At 38.1% G+C, this 20,871-nt stretch overlaps 1 protein-coding gene across 1 annotated transcript in view; it reads left to right on the top strand.

Moving 5' to 3' along the window:
* The first annotated feature begins 5,566 nt into the window (after positions 1 to 5,566).
* ABCB5 (ATP binding cassette subfamily B member 5) overlaps positions 5,567 to 20,871 on the top strand; it is a 32,589-nt gene continuing 17,284 nt past the window's right edge. The window contains exons 1-14 of the mRNA XM_031503847.2: positions 5,567 to 5,615; positions 6,645 to 6,732; positions 6,867 to 6,915; positions 7,792 to 7,936; positions 8,376 to 8,442; positions 8,657 to 8,848; positions 9,977 to 10,148; positions 11,133 to 11,257; positions 13,612 to 13,786; positions 14,082 to 14,195; positions 15,055 to 15,165; positions 17,505 to 17,630; positions 18,858 to 19,061; positions 20,306 to 20,476. Coding sequence (XP_031359707.2) covers positions 5,567 to 5,615; positions 6,645 to 6,732; positions 6,867 to 6,915; positions 7,792 to 7,936; positions 8,376 to 8,442; positions 8,657 to 8,848; positions 9,977 to 10,148; positions 11,133 to 11,257; positions 13,612 to 13,786; positions 14,082 to 14,195; positions 15,055 to 15,165; positions 17,505 to 17,630; positions 18,858 to 19,061; positions 20,306 to 20,476 — 1,788 coding nt within the window. The remainder of the gene's footprint in view (positions 5,616 to 6,644; positions 6,733 to 6,866; positions 6,916 to 7,791; positions 7,937 to 8,375; positions 8,443 to 8,656; positions 8,849 to 9,976; positions 10,149 to 11,132; positions 11,258 to 13,611; positions 13,787 to 14,081; positions 14,196 to 15,054; positions 15,166 to 17,504; positions 17,631 to 18,857; positions 19,062 to 20,305; positions 20,477 to 20,871) is intronic.

Here is a 20,871-nt window from a genome sequence, read left to right as displayed (position 1 = left end):
AACTTGTAAAACTATTTCAGCATTAATTAATTCTTTCAAGTTGTTCTGTTTAGAACTGTTACAAATAAATAGCTATCTTTGATGTTAATGTTTAGTTAAAATAATCAGATGTGTTCTGGCTCCCCAGTTTCTGGGAAACCACAAATAATAGTTTTGCTTGGTTACACGATTAGGGCTTTTGGACAAGAGAGACTTGCTCAGAAAATTCAAGTTGGGACATATTTCTTTATCTGATTTTTCACTCTTCCAATATTTTATCTGATTTTTCACTCTTCCAATATTCACCTCTACACAGACATTCTCCATTCAATGCATCAAATCTCCAATAGCTCTGCAGTTGCCAATGTTACAGCAGAATAACTGCATCATTGTTTCAGTTTGGAGAATTACAATATTTCACTGGCAGCTTCCTTTATTAAGCTGCTCCATTTATGCCCACCAAAATTCAGTCCCCTAATTCCAAGCATTGTGCCATGACTACAGCTACTCCCAGTGATTACTAACAATTTTACTGTTGAGCTTCAGTGTAGTACATATGTCACTGTACTGCTGAGAATATGTGGGAGAGGATTATAACTAATGGTGCCCAAACCCTACAATAGCAATTGTCCATTTTTAGTCTGATTGCCAACAAATAAATGAGAAAACAGGAGTTTTTTATCTTAAAGTGATTCTGTCAAGTCCTTTCTGTCTGAATATCAGGTCACATAAGCAAAAATCACAAAGCAACAAAAACCAAAGTGCAACATGGTCTTTTATAGGTCCTGCCCATGAATTACAAGCCAGCATGAAATATGCAGGTGATCAGCTATAATTAAGGTAATGGATCAAATACTAGCCCTAACTTCTCACATGTGGTTTCTGAATGCAGAGAGGTGTATGGCTGGTGTTATTCTGGTCTGTTGGAGAAATCAAAAAGTGGTAAGGAGCTATCATACCTGTATAATACCTGTATAATACCTGTATAATACAGTACACCTTCTTTGTATTTGACTGTCACTTTGAGGAAATGTTTCAGCAAAGCTGGGTGTCACCTGGTTTTACACACCATGAATTGCATTCTTTTCAGCATTAATGGTTTTCTTGGGGAAACAAGTTCTCATTTTCAGCTTGTGTAACAGGGTGTTTCTGTTTAGGGTGTTTGGGTTGCTTGTTTTTAATCATGTGCTTATAGATAATAGTTTTTAAAAATAGATATATTTTCTAGTTTGTTATGGCTGGTGTTACTTAATGATGTTTAGTTGTGTTTAACATTACTCTTCCTGTCAGTGACAACATTTGGACAGATTAACCAAACACATGGAGACATAAGTGTATATTGGCTATTTGGAATAGAATCATTTTCAGATGCATATATTACTTTCCAAAGATAGAAAATATTTTTTGATAAAGGAAGAATAGTATTTCTTCTCCAAATTGCATTATGATATTTTTAACATAATGTGTTCATCCCAAAATTACAAATGCAAAATTGTAAAGAACAGTTTTTTGTGTTGCTCCTCTCCCTTCTATTGATGGGAGTCTTCTCTGTTTTATATGTGTATTTTAGTCCAGAATTTTTGCTTCTACAAAAGTATCAGAACACGCTGATTTATTTTTTACTTAAGGATAGAGTGGTTAGCTGTAACTAGACTACAAGATTGTGTTTCTCAGTAAGTTTGATGGGAAATATTTTTCCAGGAGATCATTTGTTATTCCTTCTTTTTTAATTTTCTATTTAATCTCTTTGTTTATAGCTTGGGTGGGTTTTTCCCTCTTTGAAGTTGCTCATTATCTTGCATAGAGCATATCATCCCTTCCAAAGGAAGCAATAGGAAAAGGAGGGAGAGAGAAGGAAACAAATTAGTACTCAGCACCCTGTAGCTCTTTTTTCTGCATGATCAGTTCTTTGCTCTTCTCCCACACCCTTTTTGGACCAACTTTTCTATGCAGGGGAACTCAGGCTCTTTCTTGCCAGGCCTGTGGAGTGCAGAGCAATGGATCAGAACTGTAATTGTAACAACTTAGTTGTTACTGTGTGTGAATAACTAATAATGAAGTGAAAGATACTTTGAAAAGTGAAAGTGTCTGTGTTTTGGAGGTATTAAACACTCCCTAGCTGTCAGTGATGCTGAGTACCATATGTGAGTATTTCATAGCTCTGAAATAGAGTCCTAGCAACATTTGTGGGTTCATGCTGCCTCTATTCATCTACTTTGCTATCTATGTGCTCTCAATCCCACAACAGACGTTTGCTTTCCAGGTGGGATGTCCATCTGTCTAAAATTTTATATGCAAAGATAGTTTCTTCTGAAATTAATAATTTATGACCAGTTTAAATAAAAAACTGAGATGTGATAAGAAGATTTCTCATTCTAGTTAAGGTGAGTAAGAAGAAAACTTGTTACCTTTGGTGAAGGAAATACTCCATAAAATTGTGAAGCCTGAGGCTGGGACAGCAAAGTAATTTCACCTTGGTGTTTCTGTCTCTTCTAAAAATCTGTAAATTCATATTCTTCATGGCAGCAGAAGCCAAAGGCCTTCTAAATTTTTTGAAACAGAGAACAGATGTGTATATGCATAATATAGGTTTAACACTGAGCCACAGGATCACAGAACCATTTAGGTTTGAAAAGATGTAAAGATTTCTAAGATCATTGAGTCAGACTATTAACCCAGCAATGTCAAGTCCACCACAAAACCATGTTCCTACAGCTGCACACATCTTAAATGCCTTTGGGGATGGTGACAAAACAACTTCCCTGGGCAGCCTGTTCCAATGCTTGACAACATTGGTGAAGATCTTTTCTCGTAATATCCAAACTAAACCTCCTCTGGCAACACTGAAGGCCACTTCCTCATCCTGTCACTTGTTATTTGGGAAAAGAGGCAGATGTACACCTTGCCACAACCTCCTTTCAGGTAGTTGTAGAGAAAGACAAGGCTCCCCTGCACTTCCTTTTCTCCAGGCTAATATAAATTACATATATATACATACAAGTAATATAAACTATAAGTAATATAAATCCTAGGTAATGCTAATGAGATAAGAAAGTACTAAAACAGTCTGACCATGCAGGTCAGACCATGCAGGAGTTTGACTCTACCTGAACATACAGGGTTCCAGTGGGCAGGAGACAGTAATACCCAATAATGCATTTTCTTCTGAGGTTCTTTCAAAGCATCATGACCAATGAATGTAACACAAACATAATCTGAATACTGAGTGGGAGGTGGACAAGAGAAGCATAAATTAGTCCAAGTCTTGAACTTGTTACTTGAGAAATATTTCAGCTGAGTAACTAATTTAAATTTCAGCTGAGTAATTAATTTAAATATCTGTGAGTCTTCTCTGGGATACCAGCATTTGGCAAATGGAAGAACTAGGAGTTTATATGTCATAAACCCTAGAGGCATTACTGAAAGCAAATTATGTAGATTATAATATGTGCCAGTGGGGGAGCAGAAGAACTGTTATTTTCTAGGCTTGTGCAGAGAACTTTATTTGTTTACCTGATTTCTTCAGAAGGGAGAAAAAAAAAGACATCAACAAAACCAACCACCACCCTCTCACCTAATCCAAACCATGAAATAGTCTTATTTCTGGGAAAAAAAAAAAAAAAAAAAAAGAAAAAGAAAAAACCAAACAAACAAAATCCCACACAAATTGTGAGGAAGAGGTGAGAACCAAATGAGCAAGACATATTGCTTAGCTTCTCTAAAAACAATTTTGAATCTAGCTGGCTTCAGTTGTTATGTAATTTATAAGTGGAACAGAAAAGTCTTTACTTAATAACAATTCTTAGTTTAAATTTAACAGCATATCTTCAGTCTTATTTTAAATTCTCTAAATGCAGTGATGCAATTTCCCAAATGTGACAGGACCTTGCAGATAACTTTCCCAAATCTGAATGTTTCTCTGGACAAACAACTCTCTAAATACCCCTGCATCTCTGCTTAGCAGCTGAGTTTTCTAGATTTAAATTCATCTAGTTTTAGTAATGGTGAGACTCTGTGTCCAGTTCTGGGCTTCTCAGCAGGAGAGACATGGAGCTTCTGGTGCAGGTCCAGTGTAAGGCTATGAGGATGATGAGGATGCTGGGGCACCTCATGGATAAGGAAAGGCTGGGGGAGCTGGTCCTGTTTGGCCCGAGAGGGATCTCATCAGTGCCTGAAAGTATCTGGTGGCAAGAGGACAGAGCATCTCTTCTCAGTGATGCCAGGCAATAGGGTAAAGGGCAACAAGCAGAAACTGGAACACAAAATTCCACCTGAACTTCCATGTGGAAGAACTTCTACATTGTGCAGGTGACCAAGCACTCTAACAGGTTTCCCAGAGAGGCTGTGGAGTCCTCCTTCCCTGGGAATACTCAAAATATGTTAATCAATCCTATGTTATGTGCTCTGCATGACTCCACTGGAGCCAGATGGGCCAGATGACACCCAGTGGTCCCCTTCTAATATTAACTATTCTGTGAGAGTCAGGACAGAAGCGGTGTTCTGGTGAGGGGCTGATGGGCTCTCCCTGCCCGCTTTGCAGGCTCGGACACCCTCAGGTGGCTTCTGAAGGGCGACAGAGGGCAGGAGCCAGCCTGCATCCCTTATCTGAAGGGCGACAGAGGGCAGGAGCCAGCCTGCATCCCGCAGCAGGTCCCTTATCCTGGGCGGCTCTGCCCGACCTTGATGCGCAGCCCGAGCGGCGGGCGGGCGGTGCCGCCGCTATAAACCCGGGCGGGCGCCGCGGAGCGGGGACCGCGCCGCCGGGGCCACCGCCACCCACACCTGCGGGAGTCTGCGTGGGCTGTGGAGGTGAGCTGGAATAACGAGAGGGGAGGGAAAAGCACCGTCAGAAATCGAAGAGGTCTTTGGTTTTGGTTGTTTGGTTTTGTTTTGTTTTTTTTTTCATTTTTTTCTCTTTATCTGATTTTGTTTAGGCATTCTCTTATCAGTTTTACTTTAGGTTTCATCAGATTCATGTTCGGTTTTTCTGCTAGGGATTTTGTTGTTTTTGTTTTTTGTTTGTTTGTTTGTTTGTTTTAACCAGTATACTTGATAGATCAAGAATAAAAGCCTCAGGAGACTAAGTTCATCAGTTATTTACTGTCTCTAAATGCATCCTAGTACCACATGGCATAACAAGTGCGTGTCTTATCGTTGTACTCATGTCCATGTTAACGCTGTTTGTTTAGTTCTAATCAAATATAAGGTAATGAGGGAAATCATCTATTCTGTAAGAGATGGTTTACAGTAACTTTTATATTAATGATTTCAGGATTTATCATAAAAGACTACTGAAACAAGCTACTGACCTAAGTCGCCTAGCAATAATATTCACTGTTCTTAATATCTCATTAATAGTACTTATTTTTTCATGCTGTTACTTTTTTTTTTTTTTTAAGTCTTTCTATTTAAGTAGAATAATGTTGAGTCCAAAATGTGATAAGTCATGGAAAAACCCACAGATGTGAAGTCTTTAAATATTTGCTAAATCAAAGTGTTTTGTTTTGGGGGGGGGGGGGGGGGTGGGGTGGTTAATTGCAGGTTCTAATTAATGTGACTCTCTCATAAGCATACACCAAAAAGAACAATGAAGGACTATTCTGCAAATTCCACAGAACAGAACCTCTTCAATCCTGGTAAGAAGGAACACCACATGTGTGTTTGAAGAATATGTTCTACAGATTTGAATCTAAAGAATGTTATAAAGCTCTCCTGATTGACATAGTGATTTTGTAGGTGATAAAATAATGAGTTTCCTATGAATGAGTCAATTAAAGCTACACCTATACAATATTTTTTTAGTGAATCATTCCATCAAGTTCAACAAAATGAATTGGCATTTGTAAAACTGTTCAGGAAGGTCCTAGCCTGGGCATGAAAATTCTCCTGAGGTAATCTGGAAAACCATTATCCCTTTTGAATGGTTGTCTCAAACAGCCATTGGAGGCCAACTAACCTTAAAACAGTAGGTAAAAAATTCTATTCATTGTGAGTCACCAGCAAAAGTTAAAGTAAGTGTAAATTGGGAGTGGCTGGTATGGGGAGCAACTTGTCTTCTTTTGTTTTACTGCTGGCTCCCCACTGTGGTTACTAATCTGTTTCCTTATATATATATATATTTATGTCTTATTTTATGCATCTAGAACTATGAGATTCCTGGGTAGGACTATGCTTTCATCTAACTTTCTGAAGCTCCCACCCAGCACAAAGGAAATGGGACTATTGCAATAGAATAGTGAAGATGGTTATTAGAGTTATGGACATGATTTTTTAGTTAACTGCTATCTATTCTGTGTTACCTACAGCAATTATAGCCTTCACTATAAGCAACTCCACTCATTTTGTGAGGACTTCTCCTAATTTGCATTGAGTTGTGCAGGTATTTGAAGGAATAATTAATTCTTTCTTTTAGTCTTTGATAATCTTTCTGTATAAATACATTGCAATTATAAAAATGAAGTTTCCATCTCAGAAAGGGACATGGAAGATTCTTCTGGGAATAAAGATGAACTAACGAGAAAGAGCCTTGTGAATTTCTCTTGAAACTTCCTCCCAAGAACACACAAAAATACTAATCTTTAAATGCAAAAGAACCAGCAGTGAAAGACACAAAAAGGTAGTACAATAGATGGATTGTTATGCTAAAAAGTATTTTTATTTCACAGAATCTGGAAGCAAGGGCTGTGATGATACTTCTTTCCAGCATGAAGAACATGTAGAACAAATAGACCAATTAAAGCCCAGGAAGGAAGTGTAGGTATTTTTTTAACTTAAAGTTAACTGGGTGTACAGGGATGTCAGAGTGGCAGGGGAAAGAGAAGAAGAACTTAATACAGGTTTGCTAAAAAAAACCCTCATCTTAATTAGTCTTTTGTACTCTACTCTAGGAAGGAAGATAAGAAGCCAGAGAAACAAATGGTTGGCATTCTTGAATTGGTTAGTGTCCTATCTGATAGTCTGCTTTATACTTTCTTTTCTTTATTTGGCATTGTGAGTTGTTTATTATTACAATTCATAGGCAACAAAAAACTGGAGAAGAAGCCTGAGGACTACTGATTCTAGACCTGCTGAGAGCCAGTGATAATGGTTTTGTGGCAGATTTTTGTAGGACAGCTGTGCCCAAAGAAGCATAGCTCTTGCACGTGGACTTGATTACCCTGAAACAAGAGAAGTGTTATTCTTCTGTGGTTTATTCCACGTATGTTTACACTTTATGAGATGGTTAGGCCATCTCATAAAGAATAAAATGCTCTGATTTCAGATTAACCACACCCTGGGATATCTATAGCAGTTTAAATTCACACCCTTCCTCTAACAAAACAAAGCTTCAGGGATAGACAAGTCTTAAGATACAATCTATCTCTGCTGAAAACATTTTCTACTGGTAGGTATAAACCAGGTGCTGGTCAATAACTCACTCTTGTTTACATAGTAGAGGCATTATCTTAGTTAATATGTAGCTCAATGGAACACAAAATACAATATATTCTACAAAGGTCATCATCACTTGCAGGAATGTATTTTTTTTTTTTCCAGACTGAGAATTGTGTCCTACCAGTGTTCTCTTAGCAGCCTAATTTAAAGATTTGTACTATTGATTGACTTGATTTAAAGATTTTGGGTATTAATTTAAAGATGTGTTGCACTGCTACAAAATCTTTATGTACTCAGTTTACTTTCAGTTGGAGTGCTGCTACTTAGAATATGTGGGTGATGCATGTTCTGCAAGTCTGCTCTACTGTAGCAAATGCATGAACTGTCAGTGTAATGTCACTTTTTTCTCTTTTTTTTTTTCTTCTAATGCTTACATAGTTTCGCTATGCTGATGGGGTGGATATCCTGTTGATGATAGTTGGTTTGGTTGCAGCGGCTGCAAATGGCACTGGAATGCCACTTATGATCATTATCTTTGGAGAGATGACAAACAGCTTTGTGCTAAGTGGCATGCAATACAATGGTAAAAAGTTTAAATTAAATTTATCTACATCTTGGCTGTGCTTTGCTACTGAGGCTAAGATTCTTTTTTCCCCCAGACTATACACTGTTACATATCTAAAGAAGTATATTGTGAGCAACACTCATCCTGATGGAAATAACCCAGTCATTTCAATCCATCTTTAATGACTAGACCAGGGCAAAACCAAAGCATTGGATTTGCACTTTATGAATGTACTTTCACTTTATTGAGATAGTAGGGAGTACAGTTAACCTCAGTTATCACTAATTGCTTTAAAAAATGTGTATTTGCCAAATAATTTTGTATTTAAGTTTGTATTTTAAGACTCCACTTGGAAAATACAAAACATTCCCAAACATAATGACGTCTTATTGCCCTGAACCAATTCCTCTATATAACACTTCCACAAATATTCCTACTTCTTATTTACTCTTCACAGATACTTCAGTAAACAGTTCCAGCTGCCTGTCAGATCCAGGTGTGGATATAGAAGGTGAAATGACAAAGTACGTGTCTGTAGTTATCCCATTAATAATGTATTGGAGGTTTTTCTTTTACTGTGTTTTCTGTTTGAGCAGAAGCCATGTTTGCCTTCCCAATAATGCATCACAAGCATCAGTATTTACTTTGGTGTGATTAATGAACTAGTTGCTGCTCTGTGTGTCTAACTTCTCTCATGAGCAACATGGTATCACATGGGCTTTTGTTCCCTTATGCCAGGTTTGCTTACTACTATGTGGGAATTGGCTTTGCTGTGTTGATCCTGAGCATCATCCAAGTGTGGACATTTTTGGTTACTGCTACAAGGCAAACTGCAAGGATCCGGCAGAAGTTCTTTTTCTCAGTGCTCCATCAGGAGATGGCTTGGTTTGATACCACACAGATAGGAACACTGAACATCAGACTGACAGAGTGAGGGTTCTGTTTTGGCTTTTTTTTTACACACATACACACACCACCAAGTATGGCACTTAAAAGAAAATTGACATTTATCTCTGCAGAGAATAGACTATAGAGAGTTAAACAAAACAAAACAAAATCTACCAAACCTAAAGTGTGAAATATTACAGATCAAAGTGAGAAATTCATTATCCTTTTCAGCTTCATTTGTGCAGTTTGTGATATGTGCATTAGAAGGTGGTTTCCATGAAATGCCTGACACTGGCTTTCTGAAGTCATTGAAGTACTTATTCAGCCACTGCTAAACAAACAGCTCTGCTGTCTCCACCTAGTTTATAAACACCAAGAGCTAACACTTAATTGAATGGAAATGAGCCTGTACTTCAGTATCAGTACTCGTACAAGTATCGCCTGTACTTTTATCTCAAGCAGAGTCTAAACAGTCAGTTAAAGTCTTTGGAGTTGTTCCATAAACTTCAGTAGATTTAAGGGTGAGGACTGTAGTGCCCATGTGCTATGGGATTATATGTGTGACCACTACTTTTTTTAAAATTCTTTTTTTTCCTAGATTTTATAGTAGCTTTGGACACAGATCTGTCCTCAAAAGTGTATGAGAAGCTTAAATGAAACAACTCTCAACTCTAATATCTGTGTTCAGGGAAGAAAATTTGTGAGAAAAATGGAGGTTATTCCAAATAATGGTATGATGGAATAGAGGTAGCTCTTCACCTGAGTCAGTGGCCAAAATTACCAACATAAAATGCATCGGAGGGCTGAGCAGAAGTCATTTAGAGATGGTCAAGATGGGTGAAGAGGCTGCTTGACTGTTTACTTATACTGCTCCATCTGGATGCCAGATGAGGAAACTAGGTCATTGGTGACCTAGTGACATGGCACAGAAACAGCAGAGAATGTTGATGGTACAGAAAATTAGTCAAAAAACAGGAGGTTTCTGCTGCATTTAGACTACAGAAGAGCTTAATGGTAGACCTCAGTAGCTGTGGTTAGGAGTTTTCTTTTGCCAGTTAGGAAATGGCAAAGCTCCTGACATGAGGCCACACAACAAGAAAAGGGGGGAGGGAGTCAAAATGAGAATCATTCTAAACTAACAAATCTTTTTTTTATTATTGTTATTTAAAGTGACATCAACACCATTCGTGAAGGCATCGGAGACAAGATCAGTATATTTCTGCAGTTTTTTTCCACATTTGTGTCAGGGCTTATTATAGGATTCATCTATGGGTGGAAGCTGACACTGGTGGTTATGTCAGTCAGCCCACTACTTGCTGCATCAGCAGCAGTCTGGTCAACTGTAAGTGTGTGGGGATTTTTAAACAAAGAAACCAGAAAAACCTTACAATTCTTATGCACAGAAAAGGGGCAGAGAATGAGAGAAACCTAATGTGGTTTATAAGTTGGGAGGTTGGTCCCACTCTTACTTTGATTTCTACTCCTCCTGCAGCCTTTCTCTAGGCTCCCAAGCGCACTCTTGTAAGTTGTGTTCCTTCTGCCTGCATATCCTGTCCTCAATGCCATGTTGCAGGAGGATAATCTGCATCAGAGCATCTTTCTGGCACAGCATTTTCCTCATGGCAAACACTGGGGAAGCCCTCGCTTTTGCCTCCCAGCACAAATGCCTTTCAACCTCTTTCCATCTGCACATGCATGTACTACATCTCTTGCAAATAATTTACCAAGTTTCATGCTGTTTGCAGAATAAACCTATACAGTTATGCAGATACATACAGCTGCTGAAAACTGAAGTTATATGAATCAGTGAAATGGCTGGAGAGGTTTCCCTTTCAGATAGGAAAACTTTCCCCTTATGCAATGTTTAACCACATTAATGTGCATGGCTCATACCCCTGAAGGGCTATTTATATAATTTTATGGGGTTTTTCCTACCTGAAGCATCACAAGCTAAGAAAATGAATGTTAATGGCTACAATGTGATTGTCTTGCTTACTTCAATATCTGCCGGTGCTCTAGTGTCTGAACATCTCACACTCAGAGCAGCTGCAGCACACCCTCCATCACTTTTCCTAGTGTAGTTTGTAGGCTTGGGAGGAATGTGGATCGATCAGGAAGCTCACCTGATGTTTGTGTAGCCTTTGATTGTAATGAGGAGACAGTGATAAATTGAACTCTATTTGAGGGAAATTCAGGGTATGGGAAGGAGCTGACCCTCACGTTGCTAAAGTCTGATCTTGTGCACCTTGTGTGATTGTTGTTATTCACCAAGACGGTGTGTGTATTCCCTCAGTAGGCTGCAATAACATTTGTTTTCCAACTTTAGCTCCTGGCATCGCTTACTGCTAAAGAGCTGTCTGCTTATGCCAAAGCAGGAGCTGTGGCAGAAGAAATTTTGACAGCAATCAGGACTGTTGTGGCTTTCAATGGACAGCAGAAGGCATTAGAGAAGTAAGTTTTTTAATTAATACTCGTATTTAAAATATGGCAAGGAATTTTAATTGTGGGTTTGGTTTATGTTTTTTTTGTTGTTGTTGTTGTTGTTGTTGTTGTTGTTGTTGTTGTTTTTGGTTTTTTTTGTGGAGGGGCACAAGGATGAGATTTTCCTTTGTGTCATTTTGTCTTTGTATAAGTGGATGAATCGGGTGAAAACAAAGGTGTGCAAATAGACCTAGTCAGTGAGTATAGGATACTTGGTGCTGTCACTGCAGCAGAGATGAAGATTTCTCCTTTGACTAAGATCTGGAGTTGAACTGAATGTGAAAGTGGTGGAAAGTGGTGACCCCTGAGTCAGATGCAATAAAGCATGCAATCAGTTGCTTATCTTCTTCTGCTAGTGTTCTGGTCTTTGATTACTGAGCTTATTTTTAAACTACACTGTATAACACCCTTGGGTAAAATCAGGTTACTGGCTTTTACAATGATTTGCAGCTTTAATGATTTGCAAACAACATCTGTAGTTTCCCAGTATTGGCCCTACTCACACATAGAAGGCAAAATTATTGTGGCTGGCCACAAACTTGGACATGCATATCAGATAACTCAACAAGCATAAGCAATAAATTTTTATACAAATACAAGGCATCACTGATTCCCTGCAGTTGGGAAAGGCAAAGCAGAAGACCTGATCCATATGCCCCTTGAAATTCTTCTATCTTTTTCAACTCATGTTTGCCTTTGTCTTGTGCAGAATTTTTAAGGTAGTGTCAACCCTAGCTTAGGATCCTACAGCCTGTTCCTGCATTTGCTTTCAGGGACTGAGCTCTGACTGTCTTATAGCGCTGTCTTCTGCTTATTGGAATTTGTTTTTAAGATGCAACAGCATTTGGACTGTTCCTGTTTGTACTGTAAAGGCAAAAAAAGCCCTAAAATTACCTAGACAAGTTGCCCCTCCCCGCCCCTCCCCGTCTTCTGTAATTACCAATATCTGAAAATTGAATGACAGGAGCTGTCAATATTAATTCAAAATACTTTGACTAAAGACAAAATAATTGATATCTGAGTTAAGTAAAGCCTTTCCTTTTTATGATTAATCGGTCATTCTCTTCCACTGTTCTACTTCCATTTAATATAAAAACCTAAACCAAACATAGTGGCTCCCCTAGGAATATCTTCTACTAGGGACAAACTCCTAACAGGGAGTGCATTTTTTCAGATAGTGGATTGTGACTCCTACGTAGCTCTTGAATGCTGACCTCAGAGCCAGGAAAAACATCCTTTCACTGCACAGTGAAAGTTTACTCTTGCAAGAGATCTTCAGTCACCTTCAGTTTCTGGCAGTGGCTTGGCTTTTCCTCAGTATTTGAGTGATCACCTACCTGTATTAATTACACTACTTAAATACAGTACCCATTTCCCTGGAAGACCTATGATGCTGCTGACTCAAATTTAGGTTTTAAGAGCACAATCAAGTCAAAATATTTCAATGTTTGACTAACAAATACTGCACTGGTGGCATCTTAGAAATTTACATTAACAAAATTAATGCAGTTTTTTTTTAAGATTGCTTCTCAGCTGAATGAATTGCATGTCTTCCTATGATGGGGTTGTACTTTATTGGGAAAAGAGTGCAAGCTACTGACCATGATGATAACAGCTAGAAAGTTACACTATTCCTAGGCTACAGTTTGCATAATGAGCTTGAGTAAATGAAACCTATTTGCTGAAAACTATGGATGAGTGAATGAATTTGAACCATCCTTAGAAAAAATAATTCTCTTGTTGAACTTGTTAGTCTCTATACTGATCTTCTGCATCTACTGGTTATATATGTTAATCAGTAAACTGAACAAAGGGAAAAATACTTAACATCCCAAAATGGCCAGTAAGAGAACAAATTTGCATTTGGAGGGAGCTCTTATTTATCTTCTTCCCTATTGCCTGGGGTTTTAGGAGGATTTTATTTTTATTTTGCTTATTTTAAATGTGGCCAGCTAACCTTTACCTTTGTGATAAACAATGCTGCTAAAACCTTTTCAAGGTTTCCTTTCAGCATCAATGTAAACAATGAGTTCAAGAGTGCTATTGTGTCTTCCATTATGATAACAAAGTTGTGGTGCTTAATTGTTTTCTGAATGTCTTCCATAACAGTATGCCAATATTGTTGGCATATGTCAGAGTAGATTTATTCAAATTAATTACCCCCCTAATAGTCCTCTGTAAAAAACTCAAAAAATAACCTATATTCTGAGATTATAATTAGTTTTCTTACATAAATCCTTTTAATTAAGAAAAGAGCACTGGAAGTATTAACCAGAATGGCATGTGGTACCTATCAAATTAATGGTTTCCTTACTCACTTTCAGATATGATGCTAACTTGGAGATGGCTAAACGTGTTGGAATGAAAAAATCCATTACCACTAACACATGCCTAGGTCTTTCACAATTTTTTATCTTTGGATCCTATGCCCTTGCATTTTGGTATGGGACCAAGCTCACTGCTGAGGATCCACATTATGACATTGGCCGTGTGTTAATTGTAAGTACAGCAATGCAGCTTTGAAAATTGTTCTGTATCTTCAGGGAAAGTTATGCAAGTGGTGTCTCTGTTTTCTGCCATATGCTTGCTAAATTAGCAGTTAGAGACTCAGTATAAAACAAATGAATGGTATTAATCTTGCCTAGCTTTTAATAAAACAAGTTTGATTGTCTTGGATTTTATTTGTAAGGTGGGATGAATAACCTAGAGCTGATGCTGAAGTCTTTCTAGTGCCCATATAGGCACTGGTGGCACTGTAATCATTGATTGCAGCGCTCCTCTCCATCTCCCACAGGTGTTCTTCTCTGTGCTTGTTGGAGCTTTCTCCCTGGGCCAGGCAGCTCCTAACCTGGAGAGTATGGCCAATGCACGTGGGGCTGCCTATGAAGTATATAAGATTATCAATAAGGTAAACACCTAACTAGATAGGATAGAAGCCTTTCAACCATCTTAGCTTCCACTCCTCTTTTTTTTTTTTTCCCTTGAGAAATGTAACAAAAGTGGCCTAAAGCCCCAACTCTATAGATATTTACTACAGAAACCTATAATATTTTTATTGATCTAAAAAAAAACCAGCGTCTTTGTTACAGTGAGAACTGGAAAACCTGGCATGTGTGTCTGAGATATATGATTGAGGTTTTTTCTCTAATATTAGACTTCCAGCTCCAGAAGGAAAGTAGCATGGCACTATACTAATTTTTAAAAATGCATGTATGCACAATTCAGCTGAGATGGGGTTTACTGCAGAGGGGAATTGGTGAAGAAGGGGTTAATATCACTATTGAAAGTTATAAGGATAATAATCTGTAATGCTGATGTTGCTATAAAAGAAAGCTTTTCCATATCATTATCTTGATTTTGCAGTGGTATGCAGCAATTGCATATCTGTGTATATAAAATATTTTAAAGTAGGACTCAAAAGTTCATGGAGAAATGGCTACATCATTCTTTTTGATATGAGTATAAAACCCTCCTATACAGATCACTGAGGCCCATGTTTTGGTTGCAAGACAGTGCAGTTAAATTCTGCAATTATAGATTTCCTGCTATGGATTTTGTTGCTTTTGAAAATGTACTATATTTGGCAGGTAGTATTCACAATTTTATGTTCCCCATATTCAGCATTCTTCAGGTAAAATGCTGCAGCTCTGCAACTATGTACTGCAATATAATCAAGCATTTGAGAAAGTAAAGAACAATGCATGTAGCAGAAATAACAGTTCCAAAAGTGAAATAACCACCAATTTATTTTACAAACCTCTTTCCAGAAGCGGCTCATAGATAGCAGTTCTAAGGAAGGTTACAAGCCAGACAAGATCATAGGAGAAATTGAATTCAGAAACATTCATTTCAGTTACCCTTCCAGACCTGATGTTAAAGTAAGTGTTCTGTTTAGACTACTGAACTTACTCAGCCTGTGGCCATGTTGTTTGTCTAATTTTGTTCTTGAATGCCAAATGCATTCCTGTTTTGGGGGATGGGGCATAACTTTCCCCCCACTGATGCACAAAGAAAAGCTCTAGATCTATTGTCATTGTGTATGTCATTCTCTTCTGCAGGACAAATCTAATATGTGTTGCACCTAGTCTGAATTTCTATGAAAAAGAGTTTTGATAAATCAAACAAGATTTTTCAAAATCTTTCATTAAGGCTTCCAGACTTTGAGCAGTTAAAACAGAATTTTTTTTTTTCCAGTTCCTTGACTCCTTGGAGTTACGACATCCCATGTGAAAAATAATCGGAGATAGACTTTCAATGCATTGATTGCATATTGTTGTGAACATATCCTAAATGTACATTTGGAAGTCAAACATTGTTCGGGCATATGTTAAAATTGCTGTTCAAGAAACTAGCCTGCTCTTTGCTTGTTCAGTTTGCATTAATGACCTGTGTACATCATGTCATGGTGATTACTTTTGTGGTGACACAGTTGGTTTGACCTCTCTGCCATATTTGTTTACAATCTTTTAAACACCTTGATGAAGGTGAAAAGAAATTTGCTGCTGTTGTTTCTTCCTTGGTGAAGAACAAGGTGGAATAGATATTTTAAATGTCAACAATTAAAACCTTGATATGCTGATTTAGTGCTGAGCATGGGAATGTTTATACTTCTCTGGCTGTTTCTTCAGGTGGCTTTTCCCAACTCAGTCTTCTAAGGTCTGTCCCATTGTGCATCAAATCCCCTTCCCGAACAGTGGGATATCTGGAGGGCAGATTCAGAGCTGGGCTTTCTCCTTAACTGAATTTTGTACAATGCATGCTTTATCCCTCTCGGCTCAGAAATATGAAGGGACAGAGCAGAGTCTTCGTTCTTCTTTCTAAAAATCCTGTTCAGACTGCTGCACTATGTTGTGGGCCAGCACACCAAATGGGAGGGAAATAAGAAATATTTCTCATCCTTCCCAAATCTGAGTCAGCATCTCTCCCTACTAAGAGCATCAATGTTATTTAGTAGGGCCAAAAGGAATCAGCAAAGCTGTGCAGAAGTTACCCACAATCTCTCAAGCAGTTGATACAACACAGTATAATCTTACCTGTCCAGATTAAACTAAATCAGAGATCTAAGGAGTACAGTTACTATTAGTTTTAATCTTGGCAATGCATTGCTTGATGAAAGAGAGTTAGAATTAGCCTAATGTGTGGGAGTAATTATTTGCATCTGGAGATATTCTGGTACCTAGAATAAAGTTAATTCTTGATAATGCAGGCACCAAGATATCAGCTTCCTGGGAATATAAAACTGGGTGGATGTAATACAGGGAGAGGAGAGGAATATTGCAACTATTTTAATCTCTCATTGCAAAAACATGTGTAGGCAAACTTATAAATCAGCCTAGTATAAACAAGAGAGTTCCCATAGCAGCCAAATATTTTGGCAACTACACAGCATTACTTGTAATGACATGGCCATCTTTTGAGGTAAAATGTTCTCTAAATGTGAAAATAGCAAAAATGATATCTTTAGCTGCAGCTACTCCCCAGGTTTTTGAGGCTGTTAACAATAAGGAATGGGATTTATTAAGGGCTTCCCAACAATTACTTTGTCAAAACAGCCATTTATATTTTAAAAATAGAAGAAAGCAGGCTTGGTTTTCACTGATATCTTTTAGTACCTAAAAATTATTTTCTCTAAGATTCATAATCACTATGCTCTGGAAAAATGGAGGATAGCAGGATAATTTAAGACCCAAGACTGCTACCAGATCACACAAATCAGAGACAATTAGCTACGAAGTTCAGAGTAGTGTGGCTGTGTCTATACTAGTTTGAGTGTGCTGGGGAATTTTCCCAGGCAATGGAATGCAATGGTCTATGCAAGGGAACTCTTAAAATGTTTCCTGGCATGAACTTGGCCTGTTCCAGTTATCAATCTTCTCAAAAAATTCCCAGGCTTGTTTTGGTAGCCAGAAGGATCTAGGGGCCATTCCCAAAAGGCAGGTTGCATGCAGCCATCCTGTTTCAAAGGCTAGTACATTTCACAAGCATAGGTGAAAGGTGTTTTCCTATCAGCACTCCAGGATATTCCCAGGTACAATTATTATATTATTGTTGCAAATAATACAATACAATTATACAATTGTATTATTAATGTTGTCATACTTTCAAACTGCAGCCCTCACTACTGCCTTGATAGCAACAGCTTCACTTACCTTGACAGACTGTTCTCTACTCAAACTTGTTAAATTAAGATATATTTTTTTAATTTATTTATTCACAGATCCTCAAAGGTCTAAACTTGAAAGTCCAGACTGGCAAGACCATTGCTTTAGTTGGTGCCAGTGGCTGTGGAAAAAGCACTACTGTTCAGTTGCTGCAGAGATTCTATGATCCTGACCAGGGAGAAGTGAGTGTTTGCAAAGGAATTATAAAAAGTCAGAGCTATTAGGACATGCATAAGTTTCCCATATTGACCTGAACCTTCTTGTCCATTTTGACTGAATTTCACCATATATCTGTATAGTTCATATTTCCACATGGCTTGACTTCATTATTCTGCTCCTTCTTACAGTACTACATCTCAAATAGCCAATGCTACAAGTCTTGGAGTAGACTTACAAGATCTGAATTTAAAATAATTATCAACTGTTCATTTTTAAAATTTCCTAAACATTTTTAGGCAAAGCATAATCCAACAAAGTCCTGCTTACATTCATTTTCATTGATTGTAAGCTAAAACCTGGCCAGAGTTTTCCTATTTTAAATGGTTGATTTCTTGGCTTGTTTTTCACTATCTGCTAACCCACAGCAGAAGTTTCCATCATTATGCATGGTATGTGTTCTACCACTAAACACTAAATCCACTTGGTAAATGTTGCCATACTTGCCACATGAAATTTCCAAAGGAAAAAATAAGAAAAATGAAACAATGTATTTTTAAGGAAATTTGATTTTTATTCTTGATAGTTGAAGGATCTTATTTAATAGTTGTTGCTGCTAGTTGAAAGTAGGTAAGCATTTCAAATACAAAAAATTGAACTGTCACTATATAAGGTATCAAGGCAGCTGTTTTCATCATAGTTCTTTCTTAAACTTGGTTTTCCTGTGGCTGTTCATTCCTGCCCCCATGCCTCATTTTGCTGTGCCAATGCCAGTGTTCAAAGGACCACACTGCAAATTACCTAGATAAAAATAATTTTCCCTTTCCTTTTAGTCAACTTGAACTCTCTTTGATCTGATGTTAAGCACAGCCACAGAGATGATTTTGTAGCTGCAAATGTGAGGATATCAAACTGGCACAGGGGCATGAGAATCATGTAAAAATTGTGCAAGGGAGATGTAAAATTCTTAAGCCAACTCAGACACGATGGTTATTGGGGGATAACAAATGGGGGGGAAAAAAGGCCCCTAATGTCTTCTCTGTTTATGCTGCTCATCATCATTTTCCATCTTGTGCAAGGAATAGGAAAACTGCAGTTGTAGCTTCTCCCCCAACATAGTTTTCTATTAAAGACAATATTTTTTTTTTCCTGGACCTTCTGGCTGATACTTCATTCAAGTAAGAGTAATTAATTGCTTTATTATGAACAGAGTGCATTTCCTTGATTTCTTTGACACACTCTTTTCCTCTCAGATTACCTTAGATGGTCGGGATATTCGGACCCTTAATACAAAGTGGCTACGAGAAAATATTGGCATTGTGAGCCAAGAGCCTGTTTTGTTTGCAACCACAATAGCTGAGAACATTCGCTATGGCAGAAAAGACATTTCTGATGCTGAAATTGAGCAAGCAGCCAAGGAAGCCAATGCTTTTGACTTTATATCTAGACTGCCTGATGTAAGTTCATGAACTTACTTTGAGTGTAAGAATAAAAGGTCCATTTAGGCTGATATCCTGTTTCTGAGAGGCAGAGCATGGGAATTGAAGTTGTAGTATAACTTCTTAAAATATACTTTTTGTCTCCACTAGCTTTCAGTTTAGAGAGTTTTTCAACTAGATATTGTGCCTTTGGTTGCTCTCAAAGGACCTGTGCTGGAGTATGGGAAAAAATGTCAATGCCTTAAGTCAGGAGAAAGGAAGCTTCACAGCTGTATTACCATCCCTACCCATCTCATGAGGCATAGAAGAGTTGGCTTTTAAAAAGAAGAAACAAAAATCCCAAGCTCTTTGTCAGGAGCTGTCTGTACATTCACAGGAAATGGGGGGAGTGGGTGGAGGTAAATAAATATTCCCTGAAGGAAATAATTATGCCCTTTTAGCAGGGCATGTTACAAAGCTCTTTCTCTGCCTGAGATTCACAACTCTGAACCCTCTCTTAGCAGTAGGTGCCTAGCTCCCTTCAAGATGGGGCTAAGAATTCAAGATGGGTCAAGCATTCTAAACACATCCTCATAAATGGATAATATGTCCTTGCCTTTACTCCTGAAGTAAAAAAATGTGGGAAAAGTGCCCACCTGGGATTTGATTTCAAATCCTTTTACTAGTTTAGAGAGCTTGGCCCCATCTCTCAAGCATGTGCCATTTCAAGCATGTCAATCTGTTCCAGGAATCCTTCTTCTCAGGAAGAGTGGTTTGTTCATATTTACTCCTAAATAGCTATATAATAAAAAATTACAGTGGACTTTGAGACCTGTGACTTTGCAGTACGTGATATGGTCAGTAGGAACCAAACCATGGCTCCAAGGGGGAGTGTCTCAGATTCAAAGGAGGCACACTATTGGTGCATCCCTATAATTCCAAAGCTTTTGGAAAGGTAGGCAGTCCTCAGAAAATATAGCTATCCTATTTACAGGCTTGCCTTGAGAAACCCCAGGGTTTGGAGCACTGAGTGAGCAATAAAGATCTTTAAAGAACCATAAATTCAAAGTTAGGCAGACACAATATGTGGGGGTAGGAGGGTTTGGCTAAGGACCAGTTGGATGGACGTCCTTCCATGTTTACTCTGCCTGTGCTCAAGTCAGCTGGAAGAAGCTACATCTTCTAGCAGATGAGCACTTGGGGTTGCACTGAGAAGTGAGGATTTGAGATGTCTCACTCACAGAACTCTCACATAATTTCTCTTCTGTTCTCTCCTTTATCAGAAATTTAACACCATGGTGGGTGAAAGAGGGGCTCAGCTGAGTGGAGGACAGAAGCAACGAATAGCTATTGCCCGTGCCCTTGCAAGAAATCCCAAGATTCTTCTTCTGGATGAAGCTACATCTGCATTAGATACTCAGAGTGAATCCATAGTACAAGCAGCTCTTGATAAGGTAGGACTCACTGAAGCTGGCAGCTGCCATGAAAAAGTGCAACAAGCACTTAAGAAAACATAATGTACAACTTTCAGCACAGACTTCCATCAGAATCAAGAGCAAGACTTCCATCAGAATCAAGAGCATTGGAAAATAACATTTGGATAGATGCTCAATTTCAGTGTTTGTTTTAACAGAGTTTGAACCATCAAAAATTTATTGGAAAGTCAGGTTTAATTTTTTAGGGGTTTTGGCTTTGGATTATTAATAATTATGAAGACAGTCATGTGGAAATGTAACTCAGGTCTCCTGCACTCTTTCCCAAATCATAATTTTTCATTTTCTGGTAAAACATTGAGGGCATCTCATCAAGGCAAGGTAGGAGAACAGAATGGCCTTTTTCAGGTGGATTA

This window comes from Lonchura striata, chromosome 1 (genome assembly GCF_046129695.1).
Source record: "Lonchura striata isolate bLonStr1 chromosome 1, bLonStr1.mat, whole genome shotgun sequence".
Taxonomy (NCBI): domain Eukaryota; kingdom Metazoa; phylum Chordata; class Aves; order Passeriformes; family Estrildidae; genus Lonchura; species Lonchura striata.
Note: the sequence above shows the minus strand (reverse complement) of the source record. Positions and strands in the feature narration are given on the sequence as shown.